This window comes from Nerophis ophidion, linkage group LG01 (assembly GCF_033978795.1).
Source record: "Nerophis ophidion isolate RoL-2023_Sa linkage group LG01, RoL_Noph_v1.0, whole genome shotgun sequence".
NCBI lineage: Eukaryota > Metazoa > Chordata > Actinopteri > Syngnathiformes > Syngnathidae > Nerophis > Nerophis ophidion.
Window position 1 is genome coordinate 86,987,602 of NC_084611.1, and position 21,381 is coordinate 87,008,982.

A 21,381-nucleotide genomic window follows, 5' to 3' on the forward strand; every position below is an offset into this window, starting at 1 on the left:
TAACACTAATGGCAGCCTGTTACATGTACTGATATGTAACATAACATAACATAACATTACATAACATAGCATAACATTAGTGAAGACTAACGGCAGCCTGTTACCTGTACTGATATGTAACATAACATTACATAACATTCTGTAACATGACATGACATGGCATATAACATAACATAAGATAACATAACATAACATAACATATCACGACATAATATTAATTAACACTAATGGCAGCCTGTTACATGTACTGATATATAACATAACAACACAAAATGAACATGACAAAACATTAATTAAGACTCGTGGCAGGCTGTTACTACATGTACTGATAAGTAACATAACATAACATAAAAAAAAACCATAACATTACATTACATAAAAAAAACATAACATAACATAACATTAATTAAGACTGTTTTACACAGTAAATCCTGCTAATGGCAGCTTGTTACATGTACTGATATGTAACATAACATAATATAACATAACATAACATTAATTAAGACTAATGGCAGTTACATGTACTGATACGTAACAAAACATAACATAACTTAACATAACATAATATAACATAACGTAACATTAATGAAGACTAATGGCAGCCTGTTACATGTACTGACATGTAACATAACATAACATCACATAACATGATATGACATGACATGACATGAAATGACATCTAACATAACATAACATGACATTATTTAAGACTAATGGCAGCCTGTTACATGTACTGATATGTAACACAACATAACATAACATAACTTAACATAACATAATATAACATAACATAACATTAATGAAGACTAATGGCAGCCTGTTACATGTACTGATATGTAACATAACATAACATTACATAACATGATATGACATGACATGAAATGACATATAACATAACATAACATGACATTATTTAAGACTAATGGCAGCCTGTTACATGTACTGATATGTAACACAACATAACAACATAACAAAACATAACATTACATTACATAAAATAACATACGATTACATAACATAACATTAATTAAGACTGTTTTACACAGTAAATCCTGCTAATAGCAGCTTGTTACATGTACTGATATGTAACATGACATAACATAACATAACATAACATAACAGAACAGAACAGAACATAACATGACATAACATAACATTAAGAGTGTTTTACACTGTGCATTCTGCTAATGGCAGCCTGTTACATGTACTTGTGTGTTGTTCCTTTCCTCTGCAGAGTGTTTGTTTCCGAGTTCAGAAGATGTTTGAGGTGTACAAACCCGACTGGTGTGACAGCAGAGAGGACTGGTCCGTCTACTTCTTCTCCCCTCAAAACAAGTCAGTTCCTCTTTTCACGCACCCACACTTGGGACATTTAGCTATAATGAACCATTTCACGTGGGTAATTAGTATCGCCCCGCAGAAAAACAAGTTTGGATCATACGTGCTTGCACATGAAACCATGTCCGATACATGCAACTGGCATCTACAGTATGTTCTCCAATAAGCGCACAATTTTATATAATTTAGTCGACATACAAATATACATACATATATGTATATGTATCGACAATATGTCTGTTTTTTTTTATTTCTGACCGTATATATATATATATATATATATATATATATATATATATATATATATAAATATATAAATAAATATATATATATATATATATATATATATATATATATATATATATATATATATATATATATATATATATATATATATATATATATATATATATATATATATATATATATATATACACATATATGTCTATGTATATGTATACACTATATGTCTAATATTTGAAAATTTCTGACCATATATATATATATGTACGGTCAGAAATCAATTTTTTTTTTTAATATATAATCCATCCATCCATTTTCTACCTCTCATTCCCTTTGGGGTAGCGGGGGGCGCTGGTGCCTATCTCAGCTACAATCGGGCGAAAGGCGGCGTACACCCTGGACAAGTCGCCACCTCATCACAGGGCCAACACAGATAGACCGACAACATGCACACTCACATTCATATACATATATATATACATATATATATATATATATGGTCAGAAATTAAAACATATATATATAATATTTTATATATATATAAAAAATATTACATATATATATATATATACGGTCAGAAATAAAAAACAAATGTATATATAGATATATATATATATATATATATATATACATATATATATATATATATATATATATATATAGGCCAAATGCATATATATATATATATATATATATATATATATATATATATACATATATATATATATATATATATATACATATATATATATATAGGCCAAATGCATATATATATATAGATATATATAAGATGCATATATATATAGTCTAAATGCTATATATATATAGAAATAAATATATATACATACACACATACATATATAATGTATGTATGTATGTATGTATGTATGTATGTATGTATATATATATATATATATATATATATATATATATATATATATATATATATATATATATATATATATATATATATATATATATATATATATATATATATATATAGGCCAAATGCTTTAAGCCCATAGCGGCCCCCCAGTCAAAATGTTAGAACCCCGCTGCCTTGGATCGTTGGAAGGAATGCTGGCATTGGTTGAGGTCCGGCACTGTGGTTAGCCTGACAACACGCCGATGGTCTTCAGCGCCGGATCAATCTAATCATGATTGAATCAAGTCGGGGGTTGAAATTCAACGCTGACTTTTGTTCCGCCAATAACAATTACTCTGCGATTGTCGGCGGGGATCGACTCAAAACAGGATAAGTGGTCCAGGAAACGGTGGGCAGGTTGACGGCTGGAAGTGGTTTTGACAAGGCCGGGAAAAACAAAGCCTGCGTCGGCAACAAGGAGCGAAAACACCGCGAACGCCATGTTTGCTGTGTGTTTTCGCCTTCCTCCCAAAAACGTATTGTCCTCAGGTTATGTTTTTTGTTCTTTTTTTGGTTTTTCTTCCCTGTTCTCCGAGCCTTCAAAGTGCCGGGAACACCCCTGAAGGCGAAGGTGGATCGCTCAGTCATCCCCGCCTGCCGAGGGCCAGTTAGAGGAAGCCGGGGGCCCCCAAGGGCTTTGTTTTAGCTTGGCTGGCAGTCGGCATCTGTCAAGGCGTAATCTTCGTGTGAAGAGCGTCGCGCAACACGGCGCCGACTGCACGTTTCTTCGCACATTCGAGCCTGGCATACGCGGGGGAAGAAATAACCAGCAGCAGGTCCGGAGAGAAGGCATTTAGCTCATTGATTAGCGCCCCTAACCCCCAGAGAGCAGATGCCGTCTTCTACCTGTGACTATTTTGGGCTCTGGCTGCGGAACACCTTGAGGTAATCCCGTCCTGCGGAAAAAGTGGCATGGCGAGGCGGCAGGTGTACTCGCAGATAGCGGCCGTGGCTCTTTGACACGGAAGCGGCCGGAACAAAGCCTCACACTCACAATTGCATTTGCATTTTAAGCACCCCCCCCCCCCCCCACCCCCCCACCCCCCCCCCCCCCTCCCCCCAGGAGGACACCTCCGAGCGTCCCGGGATTGTCTTCGTGTCGCTCCTTGTCGAAGGCCGGAGGAATGGCATCGGGACGCAGCTTGTAACCAATTTAATTCTTGGGACGTTGCCAATGCACCGCCCTTATGGTGATTTCTTTTGAAAAAAAATAAATAAAATAAAAACGATCACAAAGAGTCGATCCCCTCTGGCTCAGGTTGCCAACTCCCTGAAGATGAAAAGTCTTTTATACATTCATGTTATACTATTATATTTAGTCTTTTATACTATCATGTTTTACTATTGTATTTAGTCTTTAATACTATTATATTTAGTCTTTAATACTATAATGTTAATGTTGATGTTATAATATTTGGACTTTTATACTGTCATGATATACTATTATATTTAGTTGTTTATACAATCACGTTTTACTATTATATTGAGTCTTTTATACTATCATGTTATAGTATTGTATGTAATGTTTATATTATCAGGTTTTACTATTACATTCAGTCCTTTATACGATCATGTTATACTACCATATTTAGTCTTTTATACTATCATGTTGTACTATTATATTTAGTCTTTTATGCTATCATGTTTTACTATTATATTTAGTCTTTAATACTACTATATTTAGTCTTTAATACTATAATGTTAATGTTATAATATTTGGACTTTTATACTGTTATGATATACTATTATATTTAGTTGTTTATACAATCACGTTTTACTATTATATTGAGTCTTTTATACTATCATGTTATAGTATTGTATGTAGTGTTTATATTATCATGTTTTACTATTATATTTAGTCCTTTATACGATCATGTTATACAATAATTTTCAGTCTTTTATACTATCATGTTGTACTATTATATTTAGTATTTTATGCTATCATGTTTTACTATTATATTTAGTTTTTTATACTATCATGTTTTACTATTATATTCAGTCTTTTTTATACCATTATATATAGTCTTTTATAATATCATTTTTTACTATTATATTTTGTGTTTTATACAATCATGTTATACTATTATATTTAGTCTTTTATACCATCAAGTTATACTAATATATTTAGTCTTTTATACTATAATTTTTTTACTATTATATTTAGTCATTTATACAATCATGTTATACTATTATATTTAGTCTTTTATACTATCATGTTTTACTATTATATTCTGTCTTTTTTATACTATTATATTTAGTCTTTTACTATCATTTTTTTACTATTATACTTAGTCTTTTATACAATCATGTTATACTATCATATTTAGTCTTTTATACTATCATGTTTTACTATTATATTTAGTCTTTTATACTATCATGTTTTACTATTATATTTAGTCTTTAATATTATCATGTTATACTAATTAGTCTTTTATACTATCATGTTTTACTATTATATTTAGTCTTTAATACTATAATGTTATACTATTATATTTGGACTTTTATACTGTCATGTTATACTATTATATTTAGTTGTTTATACAATCATGTTTTACTATTATATTTAGTCTTTTATAATATCATGTTATAGTATTGTATGTAGTGTTTATATTATCATGTTTTACTATTATATTTAGTCTTTTATACGATCATGTTATACTACCATATTTAGTCTTTTATACTATCATGTTGTACTATTATATTTAGTATTTTATGCTATCATGTTTTACTGTTATATTTAGTTTTTTATACTATCATGTTTTACTATTATATTCAGTCTTTTTATACTATTATATTTAGTCTTTTATACTATCATGTTATACTACTATATGAAGTCCTTTATACAACCATTATTTACTATTATATTTAATATTTTTATACTGTCATGTTGTACTATTATATTCAGTATTTTATACTATCATGTTATACTAGTATAGTTTAGTATTTAAACAAATAAATAATTAGTGAAATAAATATTAATGCGTGAGAAAAGTTCCCTTTTTGCTGGAGCCCATTTTATTCATCTATTTTTAAGTATTCAAGCATAAAATATTCTCGTTGTCACAAATGTTCCCCAAATATGTTTTGATATCCAACAAGCCTTTTCTTTTTAGTTCTTGTTGTATAAAAAATTCCCAGTTTGCTTCGCCGCTTTCAACGCAGCACTCACGAGGCGGGTCAATCCAGTTTTTGTCCTTCATTTTTGTCTTACTCGTCCCGTTTTATTATTTTTGTACCGTCGACTTTTTCCGAGATCAAATAATCGTATGTAAAAAAAGAGACCACGCTTAAATATTGTGTTGTGCGTTACATGCGGCTGTAGGCAACCCCATGATGTCTTTTTTTTTCAAAGCAATTCCACAATATGGCGCTTGCTGCATTCGAAGTATCTTGTCTCCTGACTCAGCAGTTTTTTCCTTATCGCCATGACAACGCTGGTTCTTTGTACAATCCAGGTTCCGGCTGCTGTGTCAGTCCATCATCGCTCACAAGCTCTTTGACTACGTGGTCCTGGTCTTCATCTTCCTCAACTGCATCACCGTGGCTCTGGAGAGGCCCAGGATCCTTCAGGGCAGCCTGGTAGGAGACGCCGGTCGCTCTCTACCACTTCACACTTAAAAGCCACACATTTGCTCAGCCGTTGCTCGGAGGGTCCTTGAACGCATCTTCATGCAGGTCCGTTGTGAATTAATTAGTCATGTAAAAAATGAAAAAAATCAGGAGAACAGAATAAAAATGTCCCAAATAATACAAATACATCAATGACTAGTCCTTACCTGCTTTACTAGTTCTTCCTTCGATTAAGAGGGGACAGACAGAGAACAGAGCAACAAAGGAAACAGAACACAAAGCAACTAAATCATGGCTAGTATTTACTAGAATTAAGAAGGGACATAACCATACAAAAAACAATACTGAGGGGCTTAAATCATATCATGAAAAGCAAAGGGTAGGTACGTATTTTTATTAAGAGGGGACAGATCGAAAGAAGGGAGAAAATAGAGTAAAAAAAAGACAATACAAATGGTTAGACGTTAAAGATGAGAATAACAACACTGGTTATTACGACTTGGATTAAAAGGGGACATACTTTGATTAAGAGGGGATGGATTGAGAGAAGAGAGAAAATACAGTAGAAAAAAGACGATACAAATGGTTAGAAGTTAAAGGTGAGAGCAATAACACTGGCTATTACTTACTTGGATTAAAAGGGGACATACTTTGATTAAGAGGGGACAGACAGAGAACAGAGCAACAAAGGACACAGAACACAAAGCAACTACAATCCTGGCTAGTATTTACTAGAATTGAGAGGGGACATAACCATAAAAAAAACAATACTGAGAGGCTTAATTCATATCATGAAAAGCAAAGGGTAGGTACGTATTTTTATTAAGAGGGGACAGATCGAAAGAAGAGAGAAAATAGAGTAGAAAAAAGACAATACAAATGGTTAGAAGTTAAAGATGAGAACAACAACACTGGCTATTACTCACTTGGATTAAAAGGGGACATACTTTGATTAAGAGGGGACGGACAGAGAACAGAGCAACAAAGGAAACAGAACACAAAGCAACTACAATTCTGGCTAGTATTTACTAGAATTAAGAGGGGACATAACCATAAAAAAAACAATACTGAGGAGCTTAAATCATATCATGAAAAGCAAAGGGTAGGTACGTATTTTTATTAAGAGGGGACAGATCGAAAGAAGAGAGAAAATAGAGTAGAAAAAGACAATAGAAATGGTTAGAAGTTAAATATGAGAGCAACAACACTGGTTATTACTTACTTGGATTAAAAGGGGACATACTTCGATTAAGAGGGGACAGACAGAGAACAGAGCAACAAAGGAAACATGAGAACACAAAGCAACTACAATCCTGGCTAGTATTTACTAGAATTAAGAGGGGACATAACCATCAAAAAAACAATATTTAGAAGCTTAATTCATATCATGAAAAGCAAAGGGTAGGTACGTATTTTTATTAAGAGGGGACAGATCGAAAGAAGAGAGAAAATAGAGTAGAAAAAAGACAATAAAAAGGGTTAGGAGTTAAAGATGAGAACAACAACACTGGCGATTACTTATTTGAATTAAAAAGGGACGTACTTTGATTAAGAGGGGACAAATCAAAATAAGAGAGTAAAGAGAGTAAACAAAAACAATAAAAAGGTTTAGGGGTTAAAGAGGAGAACAACAACAGTGGTTATTGTGTACTTGGACTAAAAGGGGGACAAACTTTGATTAAGAGGGGACAGAATGAAAGAAGAGAGACTAAAAGAGTAAAAAAGACAATAAAAACGGCTCGGTGTTACAGATGAGAACAACAACACTTATTATTATGTACTTGGACTAAAAGGGGGACAAACATTGATTAAGAGGGGACAGCTCGAAAGAAGAGTGACAAAAAGAGTAAGAAATACAATAAAAAGGGCTAGGTGTTAGAGATGAGAACAACAACACTGGCGATTACTTATCTGAATTAAAAAGGGACGCACTTTGATTAAGAGGGGACAAATCAAAATAAGAGAGTAAAGAGAGTAAACAAAAACAATAAAAAGGTTTAGGGGTTAAAGAGGAGAACAACAACACTGGTTATTATGTACTTGGACTAAAAGGGGGACAACCTTTGACTCAGAGGGGACAGATCGAAAGAAGACAAAAAATTGAGTAAAAAAGAAAATTAAAAGGGTTAGGGGTAAAAAGATGAGAACAACAATGGCTATTACTTACTTGGATTAAAAGGGGACATACTTTGATTAAGAGGGGATGGATCGAGAGAAGAGAGAAAATAGTGTAGAAAAAAACACAATAAAAGGGGTTAGAGGTTAAAGATGAAAACAACAACACTGGCTATTACTTACCTGGATTAAAAAGGGACATGCTTTGATTAAGAGGGGACAGATTGAAAGAAGAGAGGAAATAAGGTTAAAAAAGACAATAAAAAGGGCTAGGGGTTAAAGATGCGAACAACAGCACTGATTATTACTTATTTAGATTAAAAGGGGACATACTTTGATTAAAGAGATCCTAAAAAGAGAGAAAATTGTGTAAAAAAACTATCGTAAAAAGGCTAGGGGTTACAGATGAGAACAACAAAACGGGTTATTACTTACTTGGACTAAAAGGGGACATACTTTGATTAAGAGGGGACGGATTGAAAGAAGAGAGAAAATAGAGTAAACAAAGACAATATAAAGGGTTAGGCGTTAAAAATTAGATTAACAACACTGGTTATTACTTACTTGAATTAAAAGAGGACATACTTTGATTAAGAGGGGATGGATCAAGAAAAGAGAGAAAATAGTGTAAAAAACACAATAAAAAGGGGTAGGGGTTAAAGATGAGAACAACAACACTGGTTATTACGACTTGGATTAAAAGGGGACATACTTTGATTAAGAGGGGACCGATTGAAAGAAGAGAGGAAATAGAGTTAAAAAAAAGACAATATAAAGGGCTAGCGGTTAAAGATGAGAACAACAACACTGATTATTACTTACGTAGATTAAAACGGGACATACTTTGATTAAGAGGGGACAGATCCTAAGAAAAGAGAAAATAGAGTAAAAAAAGATGATGAAAAGGGTTAGGGGTAAAAGATAAGAACAACAACACTGGTTATTACTTACTTGGCCTAAAAGAGGGACATACTTTAAGAGGGGACTGATTGAAAGAAGAGAGAAATTTGAGTTTAAAAAAGACAGTATCAAGGGCTAGCGGTTAAAGATGAGAACAACAACACTGACTATTACTTACGTAGATTAAAACGGGACATACTTTGATTAAGAGGGGACAGATCTTGACAAGAGAGAAAATAGAGTAAAAAAGACATTGAAAAGGTTTAGGGGTTCAAAAGGAGAACATCAACACTGGTTATTATGTACTTGGACTAAAAGGGGGACAACCTTTGATTAAGAGGGGACAGATCTTAAGAAGAGAGAAAATTGAGTAAACAAGACATTAAAAATTTTTAGGGGTTCAAAAGGAGAACAACAACACTGGTTATTATGTACTTGGACTAAAAGGGGGACAAACTTTGATTAAGAGGGGACAGATCTTAAGAAGAGAGAAAATAGAGTAAACAAGACATTAAAAAGGTTTAGGGGTTAAAAAGGGGAACAACAACACTGGTTATTATGTACTTGGACTAAAAGGGGAACAAACTTTGATTAAGAGGGGACAGATCTTAAGAAGAGAGAAAATAGAGTAAAACAGACATTAAAAAGGTTTAGGGGTTCAAAAGGAGAACAACAAAACTGGTTATTATGTACTTGGACTAAAAGGGGGACAAACTTTGATTAAGAGGGGACAGATTGAAAGAAGAGATAAAATATATCAAAAAAGACTAAAAAGGGCTAGGAGTTACAGATGAAAACAACAGCACCTGGATTAAAAGGGGACATACTTTGATTAAGAGGGGACAGCTCGAGAGAAAAGATAAAAAAATTGTAAGAAAAAGACAATAAAAAGGGCTAAGGGTTACAGATGAGAACAACAACACCGGTTATTACTTACTTAGATTAAAAGGGGGACATACTTTGATTAAGAGGGGACAGATTGAAACAAGAGAGAAAATAGAGTTAAAAAAAGACAATAAAAAGGTTTAGGGGTTACAGATGAGAACAACAACACTGGCTATTACTTACTTAGATCAAAAGGGGGACATACTTTGATTAAGAGGGGACAGATTGAAACAAGAGGGAAAATAGAGTTAAAAAAAGACAACAAAAAAGGTTTAGGGGTTACAGATGAGAACAACAACACTGGTTATTACTTACTTAGATTAAAAGGGGGACATACTTTGCGACATAACCATAAAAAGTCTAATAGTACTAGAAAGCTTCAGATAAAATGATAGATTTCAGTTCCTACAACTTGCATTTGCGCCAATCACGTCTTCTCTCCTCTCTCGCAGGAAAGGCTCTTCCTCACCCTCTCCAACTACATCTTCACCGCCATCTTCGTCGCCGAGATGACCGTCAAGGTAAGAACATCCTCCTCCCGACCCCCCCTCGTCCTCGCCAGCCGCCGTAAATCCCGCCCGCGCATCTTCGGAGGGGCGGGATCTCTGCTCCCCGCCTGTCATCCCGGTCATGCCCCCCAAATATCTCCTCACCACGTCATCCCGGCGGCGCCACGTGATTATTTTCTCCTTTCCCTCCTCGCCCGTCACCTCTTTTAACTCTTCTGGCTCACTTCCCCCGAAGAGCCATTAGCGGCGGCCGGTTAGGAGATAACGAGGTTAATTAGCGGGCTCTTGCTCCCCATCGGAGGGCCTTCAGCTTGCTGGTGGACGACTCGCCGATAAAACACACAAACACACGCAGGCAAGCTTTAATCCCCGGAGCGTGCTATTATCCATTATTCATGCCTTATCAAGTGTGCTAATTCTGACTGGACTTAATGAAGTACAATATATGTGTAAATTACTCGTGTACCGTACGCGTACTTCGTACTTCGTATAAGGTGATGCAGAGTTAACGGTGCATAAAGTTATTGGCATCTTCTTTTTTTTCCTCCGGTCTTTTGTCCGAAAGGTTGTTTTTGGAGGCGATCGCCGACCAGCCCAGTCCTTTAAACCCGGTCTTTAACCCTCGTGTGGTGATCGGGTCTGTGGGACCCGTTTTCATTTTTTTCTTATTAAAAGAAAAATTATACAATTAATTAATAATTGATGGCTTCATCTGGCCGGGGTCTTCAGCTCACTGGAAAAATGCCTAGCTCTTTAGGACCAGTTTTTGTAGTTATATAAAGATTTGTATTTACAACAAGTCAGGATGAGGGGGTCGCAGCTTACTGCGGGGTCGTTCTCCTAGGAAGGCAGACGGACTACTCGGGACATGGCGTTTTGGTAAAAACATTATTTAATTTTCACTACAAAAAGTTACAAACAAAAAGTGCTCACAGCGGAGGCACAACTCGGGCTAAGGAACAAAATTAACGCATAAACAGACTATGAACATGAATCAAACAAAACTTACTTGGCATGGCATGAAGCAGGAAACTATGGCAAGGCATGAAACAAGTCAGCACAGAGCAAGACAAGATCACAATGACGCCAGGACGACCAACAGAAAATGACAGGCTTAAATAGAGATGTGGTAATTGAGAGCAGGTGTGAGACATGACAGGTGAATTGATTGGTCGTCATGGTGACAAAACAGGGAGTGAAAAAAAAAAGGAACGTAAAGAGTCCAAAGGTAAAACAGCACCTGGTATTCCTAGGCAGTCTCCCATCCAAGTACTATACCAACCGTAAAAATTGCACCTTTTTAGGACCACCCTAATTTTGATAGATTTCACCACCTGTTTTTTGCTCCCTGCTTCCATTTTGTTTTCACTCTACAAGTAACGACTTATGTTTTCCTGTTTGCTACCCGCTAGCTTCCACGCTAGGCCCCTTTTTGTTTCTAGCTAGCTTCCATGCTAAAGACCCTTGGTTTGTTATCCGCCCACGTGTGCGCTTTTCGTTTGAACCCTTTGTTTGTTGTGGTCTTAGTATTTTTATTAAATCATGTTTTCTTGTTCAATGCCTGCCTCCGTCTCTGCATCTCAGGGTTCTACAACAACAAACATTGACAGGGAGCATTTAAATGTTTTACAAACATTTGTTATTTCATATGTTGACCAGAGGGGGAGCACTTTTAAAACCAACACACAGTCAATTTAAAAAATTGCACCTTTTTAGGACCACCCTAATTTTGATTGATTTCACCACCAGAGGGTGCAAATGAGACATTCTCTATTAGATGCAATGGTTTCCCGTCTTGGGACCTTGATTTATGTCCTAACTTCTTCACACCTCCTCATATGGAAGGTACTTTTCCTTGTTGGTGTCTCAAAAAGGGTAGAAATACAACACATATTGTCTTTGTTTACTCTATTTTCTCTCTGATTGACACCAGGCCACACCTGCTGTCAATCAGTCCGCTCCTATTTAGACCTGTCTTCCCTCCTAGTCACTGCTGGATTATTGTATTGTCTTGTCGATGACTTCTGTATTGTCGCTCCTGTCGCGTCGTTTCATGTCGAGTCATCGCAGCGTAGCGGTAAGCTATCTTTCGGTATCTGTTTGTAGCTTACTGTTTTTCGCTCCCTGCTTCCATTTTGTTTTCACTCTACAAATAATGACTTCTGTTTTCCTGTTTGCTACCCGCTAGCTTCCACGCCAGGCCCCCTTTTTCTTCTTAGTTTGTTATCCACCCATGTGTGCGCTTTTTGTTTGAACCCTTTGTTTGTTTTGGTCTTAGTATTTTTATTAAATCATGTTTTCTCGTTCAATGCCTGCCTCCGTCTCTGCATCTCGGGGTTCGACAACAACAAACTTTGACAGGGAGCACTTAAATGTTTTACAAACACTTGTTATTTCATATGTTGACAAAAGGGGGAGCACTTTTAAAACTGACACAGTCAATTTTTAAAAATCGCACCTTTTTGGGATTTCACCACCAGGGGGTGCTAATGAGACATTCTCTATTAGATGCAATGGTTTTCCGTATTGGGACCATGATTTATGTCCTGACTTAATCACCCCTCCTCATATGGAAACTACTTTTCCTTGTTGGTGTCTCAAAAAGGGTAGAAATACAAGAACACACACAGTTGGAGCAGGATATAAACAGCTACACATTATGAGAATATGTGAAGCTGCACTAAAACAACACAACTGTTGCCGTGACGACTGCTGGGGTTGAATTCCAAAGCCTCAGAGGCGGCGTGTCTGCGAGCACGCGGTGATGTTTGCCACATTTCCAACCTCCTGACAATCCCAGAATTCCCTTTGTTTCCCCGGAGAGAGCAACAAACGCGTGACACTTTTCTACCCAGCGAGCGCCGTCGGGTGTCAGAAGACGCCTGCACCTCTCCAAACACACGACGCGCCTTGGTCTTTCCGGGACGTTTCCCCTCGTCTCGGCATCCCTCCTGTCGTCTTTGTTGCCTTTTTTTTCCCCGCCTTTGAAACTCTGACAACTTGGCTGTTTGCATGAGTTGGGAAGTCAGAAATGAAAAAGATGAAATGTGTTTTGTTTGAGAATAGTAGGAGAGAATGTAGTACAGTACTAATAATGTACAGTATTCACCAGGGGTGCACAAAAAAATAATAATAAAAGATTCACTATTGAATCTGGATTCTTATTTATCCCGATTCTAAATCGACTCATAATGTTCAGGAATCGATTATTTTTTTTTTTTTATGTGTATCAGGTGGGAGAACAAAAAAAATACATTCACATCCGAATCGCATTTCTTTTTCATGATCATCATGATTCTTAATCAATTCAGAATTTGAAAAAATCAATTAAAAAGGTATAGTTTATTATTATTGTTTTATTTTATTTTTTTCATATATTTTTCTCCAATTATTAATTTTAATTTTGATTGAAATTTCATTCTTAGGAATACACAAAAAATAAATTCACATCGGAATTTCAATTTTAAATCGGTTCATATTTTCACAATTAAATGTAAAACATAAATAATAATAATATTAATAATAATAAAAATAAATAATAGTAATAATAATACTTATTATTATTATTTATATTATTATTATTAATGTTATACTATTCGTATTATCATTATTATTATTATATTATAGTTGGTATTATTATTATTATTGTTATTATTATTATTACTATTATTATTATCATTATTATTTTTTTATTTTTATTTTAAATTTGTATTATAAATATTGTTATTATTAATAATAAGGAACAGATGCTGGTGCCTTTGATTTGAAATTTCATTATTAGGAATGCACAAAAATAGATTCACATCCGAATCGCAATTCTAAATCGATTAGTATTTTTCAAAAATCTATTTAAAAAATATATTATTATTATTATTATTACTGTTATTATTATTATTTTATTATTAATAATATTCTAGTATTAGTATAATCAATATCATAATTATAGTTAGTATTATTATTATTATTGTTATTATTGTTATTACTATGAGTATTAGTATTTTATTATTATTATTATTATTATTATTTATATTATTATTATTAATATTATATTATTAGTATAATCAATATCATAACTATAGTTGGTATTATTACTATTATTGTTATTATTATTATTACTATGAGTATTATTATCATTATTATTATTATTAATAATAAGAAGAAGAAGAAACAGATGCTGGTACCTTTGACTTGAAATTTCATTATTAGTAATGCACAAAAAATAGATTCACATCCAAATCGCAATTCTAAATCGATTAGTATTTTTCAAAAATCAATTTAAAAAATATATTGTTATTATAGTTATATTAGTAGTATTATCATTGTCATTACTATAGTTGATATTACTATTATTATTGTTAATATTATTATTATTATATATATTTTTTTAATAAGAATCAGATGCTGGCACATTTGACTTGAAATGTCATTATTAGAAGTGCAAAAAAAAAAAAAAAAATATATATATATATATATATATATATATTTATGTATGTATGTATATATATGTATATATATATATATATACACACATATATATATATATATATATATATATATATGATGTATGTATATATATATATGTGTATATATATATATATGTATATATATAGATATATATATATATATATATATATATACACATACATATATATACATACATACATATATATATATATATATATATATATATATATATATATATATATATATATATATATATATATATATATATTCTAAATCCATTCATAATTTGCAAAAGTCAATGAAAAAATTAATAATGTATTATTATTATCATTATTATTATTATAATAAGTAAAAAAATTGTTATAGTTAATGATTAATGAGAACATTACATTATTATTATTATTATGACCTGTATTATTATTGTCATTAGCAGAAATATTATTTATTTTCTAATAACAATCAGACACTGGCACTTTTGACATGAAATTAACACAAAAAATCGATTCCCATACAAATTGCGCTTCTTTCAGATTGATTCATAATCGTCAAAAATCAATTTAAAAAAGAAAAATGTATATGAATTTTGAATTATGTCAATGATTGAAAAATTTTTTTTAACACAATCCGTGTGTGTAAAAATTCAGCGTAAAAAAAGTCAATGTAAAAATAATCAGTGTTTAAAAAGTCAGTGCAAAAATAAAAAGGTTAAGAAAGATTCTGTATAAAATAATTCAGTGCAAGAAAAAGCACACTAAAACGCATCAATTGATTTTGCTTTAATCCGCCCTTTAAATCCTCTCGTAGCTATCACATTATAAAAGAAAATTGCTGAATAGGCGATATGTCTGCTATTTTTTTCATTTCTGACCATCTAAATATGGTTGAAACACACTTGTGGGACAGAAAACAGGCCCTAAGTGGTGTGCGTGTGTTAAACTCTCATTTTGTTTACGAGACCAACACATGCCCATGATGCTGCCGTGTCCCCAGGTGGTGTCCATGGGCCTCTACCTGGGAGAGAAGGCCTACCTGAGGAGCAGCTGGAACATTCTGGACGGCTTCCTGGTCTTCGTGTCTCTCATCGACATCGTGGTGTCCATGGCGGGCGGCGCCAAGATCCTGGGCGTTCTGCGCGTCCTCCGGCTGCTGCGGACCCTGCGTCCCCTGCGGGTCATCAGCAGGGCCCCCGGCCTCAAGCTGGTGGTGGAGACCCTCATCACCTCCCTCAAGCCCATCGGCAACATCGTCCTCATCTGCTGCGCCTTCTTCATCATCTTCGGCATCCTGGGAGTTCAGGTGAACGCCTCATCCCTCACTGAGATGATGCAGTATTATTTGCCACCTGGTGGTTGTTCGAGCACACTGCAGATAGTCCTGCATAGTCCCGCCCCTTAATACTGCAGTCAGACGCAGGATTCTCACTGGAATGAGGCAAAAATACAAACTTACCAACTGTACCTTTTCACCGTTCCCATCAAGCAATAGTGTGTGTGTGTTCCGGTAATTCTGACTTAATGGGGACATCGCTCTCTTTACACAGTCACCTTTAGGGGAATTCTAACGGTATGGGGAAGTAAACCTTTTTAAATGATAGTCAGATCCATTCTGAAGATGCCTAAGTGATTTTTAAGCTTTGGCCCATAAAACATGTTTACTGGTAAATTTGAGTGTGAGACTTTAAAACTTTTTTTTTAATGGTCCTCAGTAATCACGTACAAATGTGTTTGAATTATGCAAAATGATTTCAATTTGGTCCCCATGAACCATATTAACTCTTTTTCCTCAGGGTCCCCAGTAAGACTGAACAGCACATTACTTCATCAATCCAGAGATTTAAAGACGTGGATGAGCTAACTGGGCAGTGGCCATTTTACCTCATTTTTTTATGCCTCCACAACCTGTAGAAAGGGTGGTCCCCACAAGTCCTGAACAACAACTTGGTCCCTATTCCAAATGATAACCAGTATGTGCGTGTGTGTGTGTGTGTGTGTGTGTGTGTGTGTGTGTGTGTGTGTGTGTGTGTGTGTGTGTGTGTGTGTGTTCTGGCAATGCTGACTTAATGGGGACATCGCTCTCTTCACACAGTCACCTTTAGGGGAATTCTGACGGTATGGGGACGTAAACCTTTTTAAATGATAGTCAGATCCATTCTGAAGATGCTTAAGTGATTTTTAAGCTTTGGACCATAAAACATGATTACTGGTAAATTTGAGTGTGAGACTTTAAAACTTTTTTTTTAATGGTCCTCAGTAGTCACGTACAAATGTGTGTGAATTATGCAAAATGATTTAAATTTGGTCCTCATGAACCATATTAACTCTTTTTTCCCCAGGGTCCCCAGTAAGACTGAACAGCACATTACTTCATCGATCCAGAGATTTAAAGACGTATATGAGCTAACGGGGCAGTGGCCATTTTACCTAATTTTTTAATGCCTCCACAACCTGTAGAAAGGGTGGTCCCCACAAGTCCTGAACAACAACTTGGTCCCCATTCCAAATGATAACCAGTATGTGCGTGTGTGTCTGTATGTGTGTGTGTGTGTGTTCTGGCAATGCTGACTTAATTGGGTCATCACTCTGTTTACACAGTCACCTTAGGAGACCTCTGACGGCATGGGGACAAAAAAACAGGTCTCCTAAAACAGGGGTGTCCAAACGTTTTCCTTTGAGGGCCGCACACTGAAAAATCACAGCTAGCGGGGGCCATTTTCACAATTTTAATTATAAAAACCAATACAATATATGTATAAAAAATATACATTTATGCCTCCACTCAGTTATAATCCCGGGGACCCCAAAGGGTTTTGGTAAAAAAAAAATATTAAAAATGTGTCATTATTCAGTATTATTTTTTTTATTATGCAAGTTTTAAATCTCTAGATCAGGGGTCGGGAACCTTTTTTGCTGAGAGAGCAATGAAAGCCAAATGTTTTAAAATTTATTTCTGTGAGAGCCATATAGTATTTTTTAACACTGAATACAACTAAATGAGTGCATTTTTAAGTAAGACAAACATTTTTAGAGTATAATAAGTCTCTTATTATACTCTATATTATACTTGGTAGAGTGGCCGTATCAGCAATTTGAAGGTTGCGGGTTCGATTCCCGCTTCCGCCATCCTAGTCACTGCCGTTGTGTCCTTGGGCAAGACACTTTACCCACAAGGTCCCAGTGCCACCCACACTGGTTTAAATGTAACTGTCAGGCTTGGGCTGTGGATGTTTGTGCTTCCTCGATGCAAGGATGATCTGGGACGAGTCAGGCATGAATTCAGGTACATGATTTATTAAATAAACAAACACTATAATCAAAAATAATCAAACTAAGGGCGCTCACAAGGAGGTATAAAACTTGGCTACAAAATATAAACAGGAAACAAAAACACTTGCTCGATTGGCATGAATGAACTATGAACATACAAAACAAAAATAGCACTGCGGCATAAATACATAAACTTACTCGGCATGAAACTGCGGGCGAGGACGTGAAGGTTTGAACAGCATGGATAGGGTGCGTGCGAGTGTGAGGATCCCAGGACGAAGACAAGAAAAAGAGTGACTTAAATAGCTGTGATGATTAGTGAAAACAGGTGAGGCTGAGAACAGGGACGTGACAGGTGAAAACTAATGAGGTTGGCGTGGAAACAAACAAAACCAGGAAGTGCAAAACGTGACTGATTGTCCAAAATCAAAAACATAACATGACAAAAACAAAATCCATAGGTGTGACAGTAACTTAGATATTGGGTTTCACTATGTAAAGCGCTTTGAATCATTTGAGAAAAGCGCTATATAAATATAATTCACTTCACTTCACTTAATACCAGTGTTACTCCAAAGTTAACCAATAATAAATATAATACTTCTTACCATTAATGCGACATTTTGGACAGGTGCGATAGAAAAAGGATGTTTGGATTAAAATGCATGAGAATGTTTTATTATTTAAACTATTTTTAACACTGTGATTACCAGCGGAATTATTCATTACTTATCATGTTAAGCAATGTCAGCTAAGATTTATCCGAGAGACAGATGCAGTCATCAAAAGAGCCACATCTGGCTCTGGAGCCATAGGTTCCCTACCCCTGCTCTAGATCAACATTAGAAAAAAAAAATGGAATAAACACAAAATATGCAACATTTTCACCCAATAACTTTTTTAGGTGGAATATTTGAGATTATATAATAATTGGAGCCTTAATTTTGGATTTTGCTTCATTATTATTTTTTGAGCAATGACACTTAAAAACAAATCACACAAAAATAATTGGGGATCCAAAAGGGTCCTACCCATTAAAGTGTTAAAAAATAAATTATGTATTTTTTTTTACTGTTTATTTTTAGCACAATAATCTCGAGATCAACTTCAGATATATCCGTCAATTTTAAGTTTTATTGTTGTTTACGTTTTTTGTTTGTATATTTTAGGCCCTTCTTTAAAAAAAAAAAAGCTCAGTTTTTTATTTGGCAAAACACAAAATATGCAACATTTTTCCCCCAAAATATCTCAAAGTGGAAAATTAAACGTGACGTAATTGGAGCCTTGAATAGGTCAATAATTCATAATGACATTGATTTTGATTCATTATTATTTTTTAATTGGAGTGAACATTGCAACATTTTCTTGTTACATTTCACCAGTTTTCTCCTTTATATCACTTTTTACGTATTTTTTAAATGTGCCGTGGGGCCGTTAAAAAATTACCTGTGGGCCGCAAGTGACCCCCCGGGCCGTACTTTGGACACACCTGACTTAGGGGACCTCTGACGGTATGGGGACCAAAAAACAGGACCCCTAGAGGGAAACCATTTTAAATGATAGTCAGATCCATTCTGAAGATGCCTAAGTGATTTTTTTAAGCTTTGACCCATAAAACATATTTACTGGTCAGTTTGAGTGTGACATTTGCATTTCCTTTTTTTTTTTTTGAAATGGTCCTCAGTAGTCACGTACACATTTGTGTGAATTATGCAAAATTATTTAAATTTGGTCCCCATGAGCCATATTAACTCTTTTTCCCCAGGGTCCTCAGTAAGTCTGAACAGCACATTACTTCATCTGTAGAAAGGATGGTCCCCACAAGTCACGATCAAAAACTTGGTCCCCATTCCAAATGATAACCAGTGTGTGTGTGTGTGTGTGTGTGTGTGTGTGTGTGTGTGTGTGTGTGTGTGTGTGTGTGTGTGTGTGTGTGTGTGTCAGCTGTTCAAAGGCAAGTTCTACTACTGCGTGGGCCCCGACGTGAAGAACATCACCAACAAGTCCGACTGCTTGGCTGCCAACTACCGATGGGTTCATCACAAATACAACTTTGACAACCTCGGACAGGTACGAGGCCGCGAACACACACCTGTCAGCGTCTCCATTCCGCTCACTAACGAAATGGCGTCCGACTTTCTTACAATTGTGTGTCTCCGCTCCGAGAAGCGCTATTGTGCACTTGCCCAACATATTAGTCGTCATGTATCACATGTAGAAACGTTATGGAGTGGCGCACACTTACGCTAGCTGCCCCAGCGTAGCTATGTGAGCTACATGCTAACAATGATGGATGCTTTAATTTAAGATGTGTAGCGAAGCCTGGTGTAAAGGGGTGCCAAACTCCCATTTTGATCAAGAGGCCAGGTCCCAATTACGCCTCAAAGGGCCAGTTTATTTGTGTGGCGGACTATGTAAAATAATGTGACGGACCACATTAAATGACATGGCGGGCCACATTAATGATGTGGCGAACCAGTGTTGGGCCACAATAAATGATGTGACCGACCACTTAAATGTTGTTGCGGACCACTTATATGATGTTACAGACCACGTTCAATGATATGGCGGGCCACTTTAAATGATGTGACGGACCACATTAAATGACATGGAAGGCCACACTGAATTAAATGGCGGGCCACGTTAAATGATGTGACAGACCACACTGAATGCCATGGCAGGCCACTTTAAATGACGTGACGGACCATTTTAAACTTTGTGACAGACCGGATTAAATGACGTGGCGAGCCACAATAAATAATGTGACCGACCACTTAAATGTTGTTGCGGACCACTTTAAATGACATGTAAGGCCACACTGAATGACATGACGGTCCGCACTGAATGATGTGGCAGACCACACTGAATGCAATGGCGGGCCACTTTAAATGACGTGACAGACCAGATTAAATGATGCGAGCGACCACTTATATGATGTTACGGACCACGTTCAAAGATATGGCGGGCCAATTTAAAAGATGTGACAGACCACATTATATGACCTGGAAGACCACACTGAATGATATGACAGGCCACGATAAATGATGTGGCAGACCACATTGAATGACATGGTGGGCCACTTTAAATAATGTGACGGGCCATTTTACATGACGTGACAGACCAGCTTAAATGACGTGGAGTGCCACAATAAATGACGTGACCGACCACT

At 35.4% G+C, this 21,381-nt stretch overlaps 1 protein-coding gene across 1 annotated transcript in view; it reads left to right on the top strand.

Annotated features, from left to right (window-relative positions):
• Positions 1–21,381, top strand: part of LOC133561329 (voltage-dependent T-type calcium channel subunit alpha-1I-like) — a 289,397-nt gene that overhangs the window by 177,098 nt on the left and 90,918 nt on the right. The window contains exons 19-23 of the mRNA XM_061914691.1: positions 1,235–1,335; positions 5,962–6,085; positions 10,429–10,497; positions 15,940–16,245; positions 20,157–20,282. Coding sequence (XP_061770675.1) covers positions 1,235–1,335; positions 5,962–6,085; positions 10,429–10,497; positions 15,940–16,245; positions 20,157–20,282 — 726 coding nt within the window. The remainder of the gene's footprint in view (positions 1–1,234; positions 1,336–5,961; positions 6,086–10,428; positions 10,498–15,939; positions 16,246–20,156; positions 20,283–21,381) is intronic.